This window comes from Rutilus rutilus (assembly GCF_951802725.1).
Source record: "Rutilus rutilus genome assembly, chromosome: 2".
Classification (NCBI taxonomy): domain Eukaryota; kingdom Metazoa; phylum Chordata; class Actinopteri; order Cypriniformes; family Leuciscidae; genus Rutilus; species Rutilus rutilus.
Genome location: NC_140210.1, coordinates 59,598,680 through 59,616,452, shown reverse-complemented (window position 1 = coordinate 59,616,452; position 17,773 = coordinate 59,598,680). Strand labels below are relative to the sequence as shown.

The 17,773-nt window shown below is 43.8% G+C and overlaps 1 protein-coding gene across 2 annotated transcripts in view; it reads right to left on the bottom strand.

The window, feature by feature from the left end:
* Positions 1-4,262: 4,262 nt before the first annotated feature.
* The window catches only part of gtf3c1 (general transcription factor IIIC subunit 1), a 31,121-nt gene continuing 17,610 nt past the window's right edge, over positions 4,263-17,773 (bottom strand). For both annotated transcript variants that reach the window (XM_084402437.1, XM_084402438.1), the window contains exons 23-37: positions 16,432-16,584; positions 16,204-16,349; positions 12,836-12,978; positions 12,630-12,711; positions 12,053-12,165; positions 11,576-11,632; positions 11,182-11,275; positions 10,902-11,074; positions 9,303-9,611; positions 8,497-8,735; positions 6,784-7,064; positions 6,105-6,702; positions 5,992-6,025; positions 5,714-5,903; positions 4,263-4,589 (exon numbers count right to left, since the gene is read on the bottom strand). In XM_084402437.1, the coding sequence (XP_084258563.1) occupies positions 4,359-4,589; positions 5,714-5,903; positions 5,992-6,025; positions 6,105-6,702; positions 6,784-7,064; positions 8,497-8,735; positions 9,303-9,611; positions 10,902-11,074; positions 11,182-11,275; positions 11,576-11,632; positions 12,053-12,165; positions 12,630-12,711; positions 12,836-12,978; positions 16,204-16,349; positions 16,432-16,584 (2,843 nt within the window). In that variant the 3' untranslated portion in view covers positions 4,263-4,358. The remainder of the gene's footprint in view (positions 4,590-5,713; positions 5,904-5,991; positions 6,026-6,104; positions 6,703-6,783; positions 7,065-8,496; positions 8,736-9,302; positions 9,612-10,901; positions 11,075-11,181; positions 11,276-11,575; positions 11,633-12,052; positions 12,166-12,629; positions 12,712-12,835; positions 12,979-16,203; positions 16,350-16,431; positions 16,585-17,773) is intronic.

Genomic DNA, 17,773 nt, shown 5'->3' with positions numbered 1-17,773 from the left:
CATTACATAAATTACTGTCCAGACTGGGTCCAGATATAATCCTCAGCCTGCCTTCCTTTCTCACTCTCAGCCCCTCCTATTCTCACCCTTACCACTGAGTCTAGACTCTCACAAGTTGCACCCTATGGTATGGAACTCACAAATTCACAATTATTTTGGATAGCAGAGGGGTTTAATCTGCACCCCAGTTGCCAGAAATCATAGATTCACTCAGCATTTATTCTTCAGATTCACCTGTCATTCTTGCTATGGCAAGAAAAATGTCTCTTAACGTTTGAAGATATTTTTACTGATGGTTGCTTATAGTCTTTTGTGCAATTAGAATCTCAATTTAAAATACATACAGCCCATTTTCTTTTTCTTTTTAGATATCTACAGGCATGTGATTTCAAACGCAAGAATCAGATCTCTTTTACTTCCCTTCCCTATCCAAACCCTATTGATCAACTTTTTTCCTGAAGACCCGGAGCAATGTATAGCTGTCACATGTATAGCATAGCCTCCTCTGTCAGCGCTGAGGGCATAACATGTGATAAACGCAGGGAGATAGTCAGGCTGACGGAGAAGATTTCAGAAACACACACACGCATCCAAACTTTAATCGAGGATAGTAAGAGTGCAAGGGCTTTAGATACTGCTTTGGATGCGACTAGCTTAGTGAACTCTGTGCATTGTTCGGTTCCGGCTGTAGAGCCTGTGCAGCAGGGCAACTGGGTGACGGTGAGACGCTATAGTCGCGGGACAAAACACCACTCTTCTGTTCAGATTACAACATCAAACAGATTCTCCCCACTCAGTGAAACACCCACTGAGAATCCTGTTGATTGTGCCCTAGTTATTGGTGATTCTATTACACGGAACGTGAAAATAGAGACACCAGCCACCATAGTCACATGTTTGCCGGGAGCCAGAGCACCTGACATCAAAGCAAATTAAAAAGTGCTGGCTAATGCTAATCGTAAATTCTCTAACATTATTATTCACGTCGGCACTAATGATGTTCGACTCTGCCAGTCGGAGATCACTAAAATTAACGTTAAAGAGGTGTGTGAACTTGCAAGTACGATGTCAGGCACTGTAATTTGCTCTGGCCCCCTTCCTGTCCGCAGGAGTAATGAGATAGTTAGTAGATTGTCCTCACTCAATGGCTGGCTGTCTAAGCGGTGTCTGCAAAATAATATAGAATTCATAGACAATTGGAAAAGTTTTTGGGGCAGACCTGACCTGTTGAAAAGAGATGGCATTCATCCCTTCTGGGATGGTGCTGCTCTTCTCTCTAGTAATATGGCACATAGTATTAAAGCTCAAACATGTCAATCTGGGGCTCAGGTCAGGAAGCAGACAGACTGGCTAAACCGACCGTCTGCTAGCTGTCTCACGTCACCAAGGTCAGATAAATCCCATCACATAGAGCCTCTTTCACCTAGCTATCATCATATAGCGACTGTGTCTGTTCCCCGAACTAGGAAATACACAAAACTCTCGAACCCTTTAAATTGTAAAAATGTAATTGATGTTTACCAAATAAAAAACAGATAAACAAATGATAAAGCTCAGGTTTATTCAATCCCTTTCTTCAAACACACTTATTGTTAATGTGTTTGGTGAAAATCCTGTTTTCAGTCGTTATTTAAAGCACATAAAGTGTTAAGAAATTAAAGGTAATCAAAAATGCGACACTGCACAGCTTCCATACCGTTTTGATTCATCTTGATTTTATGAATCTGGCGCGGTTTCGTACTGCTGCGTTTCACACAGTGGTGCACAATAGACCAAAGTCAGGATTTTCGCTAAATAATTAATTAGATTTCACAGAATTCTAACACATGTCCTTAGGAGGAGTCATTTAGGATCATTTTGTGACACTTTTATATCTTTATGGTCATATGAGATCAACAAACAAGCATCTTCCTAAATAATAAAAAATGGGTTAACAAGGATATGAAAATGTGCCTGGTCCAGAAGAAGAAGGCCTTTCTGGAAGGAGATAAACACAGGGTGAGGGAACTGGAGAAGGAGTTTAGGAGGAAGGCCAAGCTGGCTAAGATTGATTATAAGAACAAGGTGGAGCAGAAGTTAACTTCTGGGAATGCAAGGGAAGCATGGCAAGGCTTAAACATCATGATGGGTAGAACACTCAAGCCTGCAGGGGTTGCCTGCCCTGAACCAACTCTTGCAGAGAAATTGAATGTTGTCTACAAGTGTTTCAATGGGGGCAGTACAACACCCACCTGGGCCCCACCAACCCCCAGCTCCAACCTCCAACAGCTGTCCTTCTCACAACACACAGATACAATATACAAAAAAGCACAACAACGTCTCCCCCTGCTCAGAAGACTCTTTTCAGATCAGCAAGGACGTGTTAACTTTGGTATACCGCTCCCTCATTGAATCAGTTCTCACTTACAATATCTCTTCCTGGTACAACCAACTCACCATCAAACACAAAACAAGACTCTCATGTATTGTGAATCACGCTGCTAAAATGACTGGCTCCCCCCATCCCTCCCTATCTGAGCCGTACAGCCGCTCAGTGATCAGGAAAGCCAACCTGATCACAGAGGACCCCTCTCACCCCCTCCATCACTCCTTCCAGTTACTACCATCAGGCAGGCGTTTCAAGGCACGACTGGCCTGCAAAAACATCTACAAGAAATCCTTCATTCCCTCTGCAACAGCCATACTGAACACCAGTCAGTTATTTTTATATGTCTGTGTGAATTTTATATGTCCGTGTGAATGTCTCTTTGTGACTGAAGCCTTGTCAAAGAAAATGTTCTCTAACCCTTGTGTAACAGACAATAAACTATTATCATTAGCCTGACGTCGTCATACTCAGATTCTAGTCAGAATGTGAGTCTGATACTGCTCCATAGAGATTTGATTATGGGGTGTGTCTCAACCGAACCAGGAAAAAAAAAACCTCTGCACACATTGGATAGACCTACAACCAATCAGAGCAACGGAGTAAATGACGCATGTTCTTCATTCATATTTTCAACCAACAAAATGTCGCGGCTCTCTGTTCCTCTTTTAAAATGAATGCGCTGTGGATATCTTCTATAACAGACGCGATGGCGGAATCTACACATGATGTTTCATAAACAAAGTTCGGGAGGAGCACGTACAAATAATCAATCCAATATCAACTTGTCATCAAGCAATACCATGTCTAACGTTACCCTATCTATCAGCACGAGGAAGCATATTCACTCTGTCAACTTACCTAACACTCCTTGACAGTTTTTCAGCATCCCTCGGTCCCTCCACCACCCCGAATCCTCACTCTTGTCTTGTTCTCTCACAACCAGGAATACGGGGGGAGTATGGCTACCGAGCCCACAGCCCTCTCCTCGGACAGCACGTCATATACGCATTTATTCTATCGACTTATTTGTGTGAAATCTTATATACGCATTTATTCTATCTGACTTATTTGTAAATGTGAACTCGTGAAATCTCAATTCTCCAGCAGCAGTCGTCTTTGTTGTAAACTAATTCAAATCAAGCGCTCTTTGGTGACGTGGACGATTACGTTGCGTTGCTCATCTGTCCATCATCGTATAAAGCCCGCCCTGACAATTTGATTGGTCCGAACAATTTTTGTTCGGGCATAATAGCTCCTCAACGGAGCGAGTCCAGACCGAACTTCCCAACCAAAAATTGTTGTGGGCGGGGTTCGGGCTGGCACCCAGGCTATATTATCATATCATGGAAACCCATTTCTGCCACATAAGAAAAAAAAATGCTTTTGTAAATCATTATCACAAAGTCAAAATTATGACAATGGCTTCACAGTTCAATTAGGATATTTGGCTATCTTTTATAAATGTGTCTTAGAAAAAAACATTACTGGCGTTCATCTTGAGACAAAACAATGGCACTGACAAATTTTAAGATATGCTTTCAGTTGAAACAGCTTGCTTAAAACAGTTAAAACAGGACTAGCTTAGGCTTGGTCTGTGAAACCAGGGGACTGTCATAATTGTGAAATGAAAAGTCAACATTATGACATAAAAAGTAGAAATCATAACAAAAATATTTGACATAAGTCATGACTTTTAATCTCATAATTGATTTAGTATGTAAATTTGGACCTTTTCCTCATTATTATGACTTGATATAACTTGGCATGTCAAGTTCAACTTTTTATTGTAAGTGAAAATTATGACTTATAAATCATAACTATGATTGGATGGATTCAGATGGATTCACTGCCATTATATGGCACAGGACAAAAAAGTTGACAAAGAAAAGCCATGTGATGAAAAAAGCTCTTTATTTTGTGCAACAGAAGCAGGTCATATTAAAACACAAGTAACAAGCAAACAGGAACACTGACTGTCCGTCTGATGCGCTCAGGCGCGGAGACACAGCTGAACCCATTTGTTCCAGTTGAGCTCGTGAGGAAAGACTCGAGCCAGCCTCAGTATACAGTCCACCGTGGGCTCGTAGAACGCCGTCCCAGCATCCCTCAGGCTGACCTCGGCCTGACCTTTGACCTGCGGCACCCCGGGCTTAGAGAAGAGCGACGGTTTGGGCGGCTGGACAGTGAAGCGCTTCCTCACGCAGCCGAGATCAATCAGCACCTGACAACACGAACACATGTCAATCAGAATCAACACAATACTGTTCAAAACGTGTGCAAGTGAATCACCGAACCAGTTCACTTTACACAGAGTTTGAAAAGACTCACCGAAATGAATCAAACTCACCATCCGTAACAATGTTTGTGCCTGTAAAGTTTGAATGTATTTTCTTTTCCCAAAAATTCTAGTTAATGTTAATGTTATCGCATTTAGACTAAAGCTTACTTCATGTGCTCAAACAGGGTATAACAACTCTATTGGTTGGTACTTTAGTTTTTTTCCCTATTATCAACAAATATTGGATTAAATCTATTTATCAACTTGTTTTCTTTGAGTTAGCGCAGGTTTGTGTTTCTTTTTGTCACTGAATGATCGTAGGGCTCATTGATCTGAACTCTTGCTCCTCAGTGTTTAAGTGTAAGTGTACTTTTTTCATTTAAAAACTGAGGTAGACAACAAAACAAGTTGACAAAAAGATTGAATCCAATATTTGTTAATAATTTAGCATAATGAGAGATTTATAAGCGATCGAAAAAAGACGGGTCATTTTTTACCTGGAACGCCACAGTAGGTAAAGGGTTTTTAGCAGGAATGCACCGGAATGAAAATTCTGGGCCGAAACCGAAACTTCTGGATACACTTGGCCGAAAACCAAGATTTATTTTTATTAATCTCTTATTTTAAATTTCCTTTTTAAAATTTTTTATAATTGTATAATTATTACACTTTTCAATTAAACTCAACAATTTAATGAATCTGAATTAAAAAATAAATAAATCAAGTCAATAAAATAAAAATAACCACACTTTTAATGTCAAGTAACACAAAAATTGGACAGAAAATAGGCCTAAATTAAAATATTAAATATTAATATTTTAATATCAATATATTATTCTTCATTCAGCTCTACGCAGCAGAATCAATTTAACAGATTTATTTTTTGACCGATTATCAAAATAAAGTAGTCCTATTGTAAGGCATAATTTTCTCTTTCGGACAAAAAAACGAAAACGCCATTTTCGGCCGCTAATTTTCAGCAGCCGAAATTCCGGTGCATGCCTAGTTTGTCTGCACAAGGGTTCAACACTCCACAGCTCAAGCTGTGTGGTTTGTGCGGGCTTCACCTGCAGCAGGTCCAGGATCACCACGGGCTGCAAAACCTGACTGTAGTGCTGCAGCAGCACAGACTCGCGCAGCGCCGGGCTCGACATCACGTGCAGCAGCAGCGACTCCAGCATGCCTTTACACACCGGCCGGTTCAGCGAGCCGTCCACCACACGCCACGGCCGGCTGACGAACCGCACCGACTCCCAGCTGACGGACAGAGGGAAGCAACAGGCATTACTGCAGCTCCACTGATGACTGCATTAAACTACATCAGAGAGTCACGTGATTCACTCACTGTTCATCCGGATCAGCAGCTCCTTCAGCACCATCTGAAACCACAATCAACACACTGATCAACACTCAAACACATGACAACACATCATAACTCTGAAGAGTCCAAACACACACCTCTGATCTGAGAGGGGGCGGAGTCTTTACTAAGCCCCACCCCTTTGACATCAGTCATACGAACATTTGCCTCCTCCACAGCATCCGTCTGCTCAGCATCAGTCTCCATAGTAACAGACTGATTTGGTGGTGTATCCGTGGAGACAGGATCCATGGCGACCGTCTGATTGACAGCTGTGCTTGTGGAGGCAGGATCCATGGCAACAGTCTGATTGACAGCTGTGCTCGTGGAGACAGGATCCATGGCAACAGTCTGATTGATAGCTGTGCTCGTGGAGGCATGATCCATGGCAACAGGCTGATTGACAGCTGTGCTCGTGGAGACAGGATCCATGGCAACAGGCTGATTGACAGCTGTGCTTGAGGAGGCTCCTTCCATGGCAACAGTTTCCTGGAAATCAGATTCCTTGGCCTGTCTCTTGGTAGGTGGGGGTGTGGCGTGGGTGGAGTCATGGGCAGGGCCTCTCTTCAGGAACGGCTGCTGCATCTGCACACCGTCACACACGCTCTTCAACAGCCAATGAGACGAAGCCTCTGCACACACCAGCCTCTGAGAGAGAGCGCCCACCTCCACCAGCTGCTCTCCATCCACCAGATCCTACACACACACACACTCAACTCAAGTGAACCTGCAGTGAACGCAGTGAACTCTCACGCATTATTTCTCTCTCTCTCTCACCTGTATGTACTGCTGGAGAGTTCGGCTCCGCCCATTCTCGGGGCGCTCCAGGTGTATGAAGCGCTCAAGTAGGTCCTGTCTGTCAATGCCAAACTCCGTCCCCTCCCCCACGGCGTCTCTGATCTCCGTCACCGCCTGCACGTCCTGTGCTCCGTATCCCGACGCGCTCACACACCGGTCCAGGAAGGTCTGCGGATCGACGGCTGCCGAGCGATACACACGCGTGAACGACAGCGGGAGAGACGGAGGAGTGGACGGAGACAGAGCTGAGACACCGTCAGCTACAGGTGACACAGAGTGAGGAATGAGGAACGATAATGTTTGAATAATGGAAAATGTATGTGTGTGAGTGTGTGTGCGAACCGTCTGCATGTGAAGAGTGTGTTGGGGGGTGTGATCTCAGATCATTATCTAGTCTCGTGTGAACTCCATTTAGCCAAGGCTGCAAAGCCAACTCTGTGTTACAAATATGTTAGACCGATCACTTCTGCCACTAAAGATTGCTTTATTAATAATATTCCTGATCAGTTTCATCATCTCAGCATCCCAGATAGCTCAGAAGAACTAGATATTACGACAGAAACTTTTAACTCTCTCTTTTCCAGCACTTTAGACACAGTTGCTCCTCTGCGCTTAAAGAAGATTAAAGAAAATAGTCGTGGTACAACGAGCAAAGAAAAAAAAACTAGAGGTTTTTCGCATTTCTTGGAAAGAAAGCATTATTGCATACAGAAGGACCTTAAAAACTGCTAGATCTGCTTATTTTTCTTTGCTCTTAGAAGAAAACAAACACAACCCCAGGTATTTATTTGATACAGTGGCTAAATTAACAAGAAATACATTTCTGAAGTTTCCAAGCAGCACAGCAGTGATGACTTTATGAACTTTACTTACAAGACTGATAATATCAGGGAGAAAATTTTAACTACGCAACCGTCTACTACAGTATCGCATCAGGCAGTGCATTGTAGTCTCCTTGAAGAAACATTTGATTCATTTATTGCTATAGGAGAGGAAGAATTTACTAAACTCATTAAATCATCTAAACCGACAACATGTATGTTAGACCCTATACCGACTAAGCTACTGAAAGAAATGCTTCCAGAGGTCATAGATCATCTTCTTAATATCATTAATTCCTCTTTGTCTCTAGGATACGTACCAAAAACTTTTAAGCTGGCTATGATTAAACCTCTTTTAAAAATACGCAACTTGATCCTACAGAATTCAAATCTACCTTTTCTGTCAAAGATACTAGAAAAGGCAGTATCCTCACAACTATGTTCCTTTTTAGAAAGAAATGATATCTGCGAGGATTTCCAGTCCGGATTCAGACCGTACCATAGTACCGAGACTGCTCTCATTAGAGTCACACATGATTTGCTCTTATCATCCGATCGTGGTTGTGTCTCTCTATTAGTGTTACTCGATCTTAGTGCTGCTCCGACGAAACTTGCCAATTCAAGAAATTAACGGAATGCATAGCTGATATAAACATTTGGATGACTAGTAATAAAAAAAAAAAAAGATTCTAATTATGGGACAAAAAACCTCTGCACGTAGTAAGCTAGAATACTGTCTAACACTTTTGAAAGCCACGTTTCTAGCGTCTGTAAAACCGTCTGCAGTGAAGAGTGTGTGTGTGTGTGTGTGTGTGCGAACCATCTGCAGTAAAGAGTGTGTGTGTGTGTGTGTGTGTGTGTGTGAACGCACCCTCTGCAGTGAAGAGTGTGTGTTGGGGTGTGCGTCTCAGCTGCAGGTGGACGGTGCAGGCGTTGACCATGATGTTGTCGGTGCTGTTGGAGTTGTGTGTGTTCTGCGAGCGCAGGATCCCGGGAGCGTAATATCCCCTCATCAGCAGGTAGTTGGTGTGAGACGCCTGTGTTGGCTTGACCTCCGGCCTCCTCTTCCTCTCATCCTCCTCCTCTTCCTCCTCCAGCGCTTTAGTGAGGCTGAAACACACACACACACACACACACACAGTCAGCTGTGAGAGTGTTGAGGCCCGTTCACACCAGGGACGATAACTATCACTAAAGTTTTAATGATCGCTCTAACTATAAGAGAATAGCAGAGTCCACGATGCAACTATAACAATAACCACAGATACCAACACGGTATCGTTGGAATCGCTTTCAGAGTGATGTTTTTCCAGCTGATGAACGATAAAAACACTGAGAGCCAATCAGAATCCATCCTGCTTCCTGCATCCAGATGATGAAACTTTTATAATAAACAATTTAATGCACTGGTCTGGATGCTAATATCGTTATTGTTATAGTTATCATTACAGTTATCATTATAACAATGAGTAGTTATAGTTACAGGTATGGTCTGTTGGTGTGAACACTAATATAGTTATTACAGTTATCATAAGATATGGTCTGTTGTGTTACAGTTATGGTTACAGTAATGGTGTGCTGGTGTGAATGCTAATATAGTTATGGTTACAGTTATGGTGTGCTGGTGTTAAACGGGTCATTAGTGTGTGTATCTGTGAGAGTATCTGAGCGCAGCACCTCTTGACCACCTCGTTGTCCACCAGCGAACTGTCCACCACCACGATCTGCTGCGGGATACTGAGGTCCAGGCTCAGCAGGCCCAGGGTCATGAGGGTCAGGCAGCAGGCGCTGGCGCCCCCTGGAGCGTCCATGGGGAACTGCAGCATACCCTGCGTGTGGGCCTCGTGCTCCTCGGCTCCCGGGCCCTCGGGGTCCTTCTGGAAGTGGAAGCTGTTGGGTCTGTCACTGCGGTCACCCTCGTATAAACCCGTCATCAGATCGAACGCCTCGTTAAAGGTGAGGCTCGGGAAACGCCACGTGAAGAACCTGTAGATGTCCCCATAAGAATAGTAAAACCTGAGATCACCTACATTGTGGGGACCAGCCAGCGGTCCCCACTTTTCAAAAGGCTTATAAATCACACAGGATGAGTTGTTTTGAGAAAGTAAAAATGCAGAATGTTTCCTGTGATGGGTAGGTTTAGGGGTAGGGTTAGTGTGTGTGTGTGTGTGTGTGTGATGGGTAGGTTTAGGGGTAGGGTTAGTGTGTGTGTGTGTGTGATGGGTAGGTTTAGGGGTAGGGTTAGTGTAAGGGGACAGAATATACAGTTTGTACGGTATAAAAACCATTACGTCTATGGAGAGTCCCCACAAAGATAGTGAACCAGACATGTGTGTGTGTGTGTGTGTGTGTGTGTGTGTGTGTGAGACCTGTAGTAGTGCTGGGACAGCTGGTAGGACATGGGCAGGTGTGTGTGTGTGTGTGTGTGTGTGTGTGTGTGTGTGTGTGTGTGTGTGTGTGTGTGTGTGTGTGTGTGTGACCTGTAGTAGTGCTGGGACAGCTGGTAGGACATGGGCAGGTGTGTGTGTGTGTGTGTGTGTGTGTGTGTGTGTGACCTGTAGTACTGCTGAGACAGCTGGTAGTACATGGGCAGGTGTGTGGGTGTGTGTGTGTGTGTGTGTGTGTGTGTGTGTGTGTGTGTGTGTGTGTGTGTGTGTGTGTGTGTGTGTGTGTGTGTGTGTGTGTGTGAGACCTGTAGTAGTGCTGAGACAGCTGGTAGGACATGGGCAGGTGTGTGTGTGTGTGTGTGTGTGTGTGTGTGTGTGTGTGTGTGTGTGTGTGTGTGTGTGTGTGTGTGTGTGTGTGTGTGAGACCTGTAGTAGTGCTGAGACAGCTGGTAGGACATGGGAAGGTGTGTGTGTGTGTGTGTGTGTGTGTGTGTGTGTGTGTGAGACCTGTAGTAGTGCTGAGACAGCTGGTAGGACATGGGCAGGTGTGTGTGTGTGTGTGTGTGTGTGTGTGTGTGTGTGTGTGTGTGAGACCTGTAGTAGTGCTGAGACAGCTGGTAGGACATGGGCAGGTGTGTGTGTGTGTGTGTGTGTGTGTGTGTGTGTGTGTGAGACCTGTAGTAGTGCTGAGACAGCTGGTAGGACATGGGCAGGTGTGTGTGTGTGTGTGTGTGTGTGTGTGTGTGTGTGTGTGTGTGTGTGTGTGTGTGTGTGTGTGTGTGTGTGTGTGTGTGTGTGTGTGTGTGTGTGTGTGTGTGAGACCTGTAGTAGTGCTGGGACAGCTGGTAGGACATGGGCAGGTGTGTGTGTATGTGTGTGTGTGTGAGACCTGTAGTAGTGCTGAGACAGCTGGTAGGACATGGGCAGGAAGGGCAGTGAGTGGCACTTCTTCAGGTGGGCTTTGGTGATGGGCCGCCGCCGGTTCACTAGCGCCCGGTTACGACACGTCTGGAAGGCCTGGGACAAAACCTCCTCGCTATAGCGCGTGTACAGACAGAACGTCTAGAACACACACACGATCACTGACACGTCACTCATACATGAACACAGTATAAACACCTGTGCACGTGTGTGTGTGTGTGTGTGTGTGTGTGTGTGTGTGTGTGTACCTGGAAGGGTCTGTAGTTCTTCATCTGAGCGTTGGTGAGCACTAGCGTGCTCTGAATTAAATTAAACAGCACCAGAACATCAATGTCCTCCTTCCTGAAACACACAGTCATTACAGTCCAACATCCAAACAGTTCAAAACTCCACTGACGAAAACATCAAACAATGTTTAAACAGAAACTGATGTGTTTTCACTCTCCTGGAACTTTCTTGCATTACTTTGCATTTTTATTAATATTAATAATGGTAATAAGAATAGTGTTTAATGAATAGTGTCTTCCAGAGCTCAAAGCACTTGATAAGCAAAACTTAATTAAATAAAAGCAGGATTTAAGCATATAAAATTGTGTCAGTTTGTTTATTAAAATGAATATTGTGACGTTATTACACACACACCTCTTCAAGATGTCTATAGTGCGCTCAAGTGATTCGTCAATTGTGTACACCTTAAACCTGAGGAAACACACACACACACGAACACACACACACACACACACACGCACACGCGCACACGCACACACGCACACGCACACACACACACACGTAAGACTGAAAGACTCATCTGCAGAGAATAAGATTCAGTGTTCTTATTGTTAACTATAACTATAAGAATAAAGTAATTAAAATAAAAAATATCTATAAAAAAAGGAAATAAAAAAAGATATATAAATATAAAAAACATTTATTTAAAAAAAACATGATGAAAATTAGAAAAGTTGTATTGAACTGATTTATGTAATAAAACTACTAAAACTGAAACAAAAATTAAGCTAAATAGAAGCATACATTAAAGAGCCTTAAAATGATAAAAGCACTAACAAAATATGAATAAAAACTGTAATACTAAAAGAACATGGGTGTGTGTGTGTGTACTTTTGAAAGAGTTCATCTCGCGTGTCTGGTATGATGACATCACTGGAGCCATAGCTGGAGCTGAACTTTGACCTCAGAGAGCGTACAAACTCCTTATACTCCTCAGCACACACCTGTAACACACACACAGACACACACACACGCACGCACGCACGATAAGATCCGATTCATGGAGTCACAATACAATTCTAAGGTAAATATATTTTTTTTACTGGAGAAGGGAAATGACTGATATTAAAGATATTAAAGTTTTTCTGACAAATGAAGTGAGTTTGTGCTTAAAACAAAAACAAAAAGGAGTCAGAAAAATACTCTTTATTCAAAGGGAAAACAAGATTATTTTTCTGACCACCATTGCAGTTTTACAGTGTAGAAACTGAAGATTTCTGAGACCCATTTTTCCAAAAAATCTAAAAGCTAATTCAGATTAATACGGGTAAAACACAATTATCAGTTTTTGTGGACATTTAAATACTCGCTGAAAGGTTTCGTTTGGCAGCAAGAAGAAAACGACATTAAAAATAGTAAAAAAGTAAACGCAGAATTGATTCAGAATCATTGAAGAATCGAGTCTCACCTTCACATCGTTGTAGTCGTCAGTTCGGTTTAGGAATTTGGCCATCAGCTCTTTATCCTGATACATCTCAGCCAGACAAATCCTACAAAACAGTCATCAGATTTACACTGAGTTTCATTACTCTAAAGTCAGATGGTGTGTGTGTCAGTCTGCAGTCATTATAAAGAGCAGTGTGAATGTGTGAGAGAGTGTATTTGTACACACACCTGTAGTTCAGGCAGGTCTGCGGGTTCTTCATGATGTAGCGTGAGCGTCGGCTGACAGACAGAGATGTTTTATCCAGCGATAACTCAAACTCAGCATGCAGCACGTCACGAACCACTGTCCAGGGCACGAACGGCCTCTTCAGCTACACACACACCATATAAATACACCCATGAGCTTCTAGTTTATTAACGCTGCTTGTGTGTGTGTGTTAATTTTATCAGGAATATGGTTTTATCATCTAGCTACTGGAGTGCCTCAGGGCTCAGTGCTGGGACCCCTTCTCTTCTCCATCTACATGTCATCACTAGGATCTGTCATTCAGAAACGTGGTTTATCCTATCACTGTTATCATCTAGCTACTGGAGTGCCTCAGGGCTCAGTGCTGGGACCGCTTCTCTTCTCCATCTACATGTCATCACTGGGATCTGTCATTCAGAAACATGTTTTTTCCTATCACTGTTATCATCTAGCTACTGGAGTGCCTCAGGGCTCAGGGCTGGGACCGCTTCTCTTCTCCATCTACATGTCATCACTGGGATCTGTCATTCAGAAACATGTTTTTTCCTATCACTGTTATCATCTATCTACTGGAGTGCCTCAAGGCTCAGTGCTGGGACCGCTTCTCTTCTCCATCTATATGTCATCACTAGGATCTGTCATTCAGAAACATGGTTTATCCCATCACTGTTATCATCTAGCTACTGGAGTGCCTCAGGGCTCAGTGCTGGGACCGCTTCTCTTCTCCATCTATATGTCATCACTGGGATCTGTCATTCAGAAACATGTTTTTTCCTATCACTGTTATCATCTAGCTACTGGAGTGCCTCAGGGCTCAGTGCTGGGACTGCTTCTCTTCTCCATCTATATGTCATCACTAGGATCTGTCATTCAGAAACATGGTTTATCCTATCACTGTTATCATCTAGCTACTGGAGTGCCTCAGGGCTCAGTGCTGGGACCGCTTCTCTTCTCCATCTATATGTCATCACTAGGATCTGTCATTCAGAAACATGTTTTTTCCTATCACTGTTATCATCTATCTACTGGAGTGCCTCAGGGCTCAGTGCTGGGACCGCTTCTCTTCTCCATCTACATGTCATCACTGGGATCTGTCATTCAGAAACATGTTTTTTCCCATCACTGTTATCATCTAGCTACTGGAGTGCCTCAGGGCTCAGTGCTGGGACAGCTTCTCTTCTTCATCTATATGTCATCACTGGGATCTGTCATTCAGAAACATGTTTTTTCCCATCACTGTTATCATCTAGCTACTGGAGTGCCTCAGGGCTCAGTGCTGGGACCGCTTCTCTTCTCCATCTATATGTCATCACTAGGATCTGTCATTCAGAAACATGGTTTATCCTATCACTGTTATCATCTAGCTACTGGAGTGCCTCAGGGCTCAGTGCTGGGACAGCTCCTCTTCTCCATCTATATGTCATCACTGGGATCTGTCATTCAGAAACATGTTTTTTCCCATCACTGTTATCATCTAGCTACTGGAGTGCCTCAGGGCTCAGTGCTGGGACCGCTTCTCTTCTCCATCTATATGTCATCACTGGGATCTGTCATTCAGAAACATGTTTTTTCCCATCACTGTTATCATCTAGCTACTGGAGTGCCTCAGGGCTCAGTGCTGGGACCGCTTCTCTTCTCCATCTATATGTCATCACTAGGATCTGTCATTCAGAAACATGGTTTATCCTATCACTGCTATCATCTAACTACTGGAGTGCCTCAAGGCTCAGTGCTGGGACCGCTTCTCTTCTACATCTACATGTCATCACTAGGATCTGTCATTCAGAAACATGGCTTTTCCCATCACTGTTATCATCTAGCTACTGGAGTGCCTCAGGACTCATTGCTAGGACCCCTTCTCTTCTCCACCTACATGTCATCACTGGGATCTGTCATTCAGAAACATGTTTTTTCCTATCACTGTTATCATCTAGCTACTGGAGTGCCTCAGGGCTCAGTGCTGGGACCGCTTCTCTTCTCCATCTACATGTCATCACTAGATCTGTCACTCAGAAACATGTTTTTTCCTATCACTGTTATCATCTATCTACTGGAGTGCCTCAGGGCTCAGTGCTGGGACCGCTTCTCTTCTCCATCTATATGTCATCACTAGGATCTGTCATTCAGAAACATGTTTTTTTCCTATCACTGTTATCATCTAGCTACTGGAGTGCCTCAAGGCTCAGTGCTGGGACCGCTTCTCTTCTCCATCTACATGTCATCACTGGGATCTGTCATTCAGAAACATGTTTTTTCCTATCACTGTTATCATCTAACTACTGGAGTGCCTCAGGGCTCAGTGCTGGGACCGCTTCTCTTCTCCATCTACATGTCATCACTAGATCTGTCACTCAGAAACATGTTTTTTCCTATCACTGTTATCATCTATCTACTGGAGTGCCTCAGGGCTCAGTGCTGGGACCGCTTCTCTTCTCCATCTACATGTCATCACTAGATCTGTCACTCAGAAACATGTTTTTTCCCATCACTGTTATCATCTAGCTACTGGAGTGCCTCAGGGCTCAGTGCTGGGACCGCTTCTCTTCTCCATCTACATGTCATCACTAGATCTGTCACTCAGAAACATGTTTTTTCCTATCACTGTTATCATCTATCTACTGGAGTGCCTCAGGGCTCAGTGCTGGGACCGCTTCTCTTCTCCATCTACATGTCATCACTAGATCTGTCACTCAGAAACATGTTTTTTCCCATCACTGTTATCATCTAGCTACTGGAGTGCCTCAGGGCTCAGTGCTGGGACCCCTTCTCTTCTCCATCTACATGTCATCACTGGGATCTGTCATTCAGAAACATGTTTTTTCCTATCACTGTTATCATCTAGCTACTGGAGTGCCTCAGGGCTCAGTGCTGGGACCGCTTCTCTTCTCCATCTACATGTCATCACTAGGATCTGTCATTCAGAAACAAGGCTTTTTCCATCACTGCTATGCTGACAACACACAACTCTACCTCTCATTCCAGCCAGAGGATCTGACAGGAGCTGCTCACATCTTGACCTGCCTGACAGACATTTCTTTCTGGATGAAGGACCATCACATTCAACTAAACCAACTAAAAGTCTGAAGACAGAACTGCTCGTGGTCTTGATCAACCCAACACTTCACCACAACTTCTCCATTCATTTAGGTTCATCATCCATAGCTGGGTTTCCACTGTCGGGCCAAAAGAGGGCGTGCTAGTGTGTGCCAGGGCCAGTCGCGTTTCCACTTTCATGCTGAGATAGTTAGTGTTTAATGATGTTGTCATTCAGAAAACAGGTAAATCAACAAACATTTTCTGTCATAGTTTTCGTGTTAACGAACACTAGTGTGTGTGAGTGCGCAGGTACCTTGCGATTGAGGAAGTGGCTGGCGACACGGCACAGCATCAGCAGACTGTCCTCCATGTGTGTCCACGCCACTCTCTGCCTGGTCATCTGTAGAAGAGCACGCTGGTCCGTCTCGTCCTGGGCCTGACTCTGCCTGCTCGCTCGCACTGACACACACACACACACTTCCTGATGAGCTACATGACATCACCACCGTTTAATACATCAACGTTCTGTCAGCACCAGTACCTTTCTTCTTCTTGCGTGCCGGTTTGCTGCCGTCAGTCTTGGGTCTCTTGCGTTTGAGGTTTCGTCCTCCACACACCTCCTGGTTTCTGCTGGCCGGCTGCGAGCTCAGACGCACCTCCTCCTCCAGGACAGCAGGGGGCGCCACCTTCGCCCCTGACCACCACACAGAGACTCATAATCGGATATAACACCAGGGCTGCGTCTGAAATCGCCCCCCTATACCCTTAAATAGGTCACTTTTTGAGGGGACAGCCATTTGTAGTGGTGTCCGAAACCGTAGTGGACATTCCTGAGTGCACTCATTTAGGCCTGTCACGATAACAAATTTTGCTGGACGATAAATTGTCCAAGAAATTATCGCGATAAACGATAATATTGTCGTTCTGAGACCATTTTCATTTAATATAATTATAATGGCATAATAATGCAGGTACACCTTTTCAACGATCTATAAACTTTTATTTCTAAAGAATATTAAACATTGAAAACGGAAAACATTTTAAATATCCAAAAAAATGAACAAAACAACCAAAAACAATAAAAGCAATGGACTCTTAGTGTCTGTTAACAAAATAAATGTCTGTTAATAAATAAAATGGATGTAAACAAAATTGCACTTCAAAAAATATTAAACATTAGGCTTTAGACATTAGGCATAAATAGTGATACATTCCATAACAGGCAAAACTGCCAGTTAGGACCTTTGTAAACAAAACAAAAAAAAAGCCTTAACAAGCCATATCGCACAATTTTGCACTGTTAGTCCTGTTACTTTGTCCTCCTGTTACTTTGTCAAGTGATTGTTTACTGTCGGGAAGACGGAGACGCACTTTATTACGTGTGTATGCTACGCACTGAAAATACTTGGTTAGGATTAGGGGTGAGGAGTGCGTGCGTATTACACGCCATAAAGAGCGTATCATATGCACGCAAAAACTATTTTTGGCGTATAAATGGCACGAGAAATAACATTCGTGGTATAGATACGCATTTTCATGTGATCGGGCTCGCTGTCGCAACTCACAACTAGCGTCTTCTCTCTCTCCCGGCAGTCGCCGCAAACAGTCCCGCCGGCGCTTTCCCACACAAAGACCATGTGACTGACAAGCGCCGCGCGCAGCCTCCCCACACAAAGACCATGCAACTGACAAGAGAGTTCACTCCTCCTATACGCTAAAGAACCGAGAGTGGTCATCCAGTCTCTTTGGTAGAGACAGAGAGAGAGAGACGAGGAAAACAAACAAGCATGCAAATGGAATTATCGCGGCCGGAAAAATTATCGAGGTCATTTTTTTTTATCGTGCGATTAATTGACTTATCGACTATCGCGACAGGCCTACAC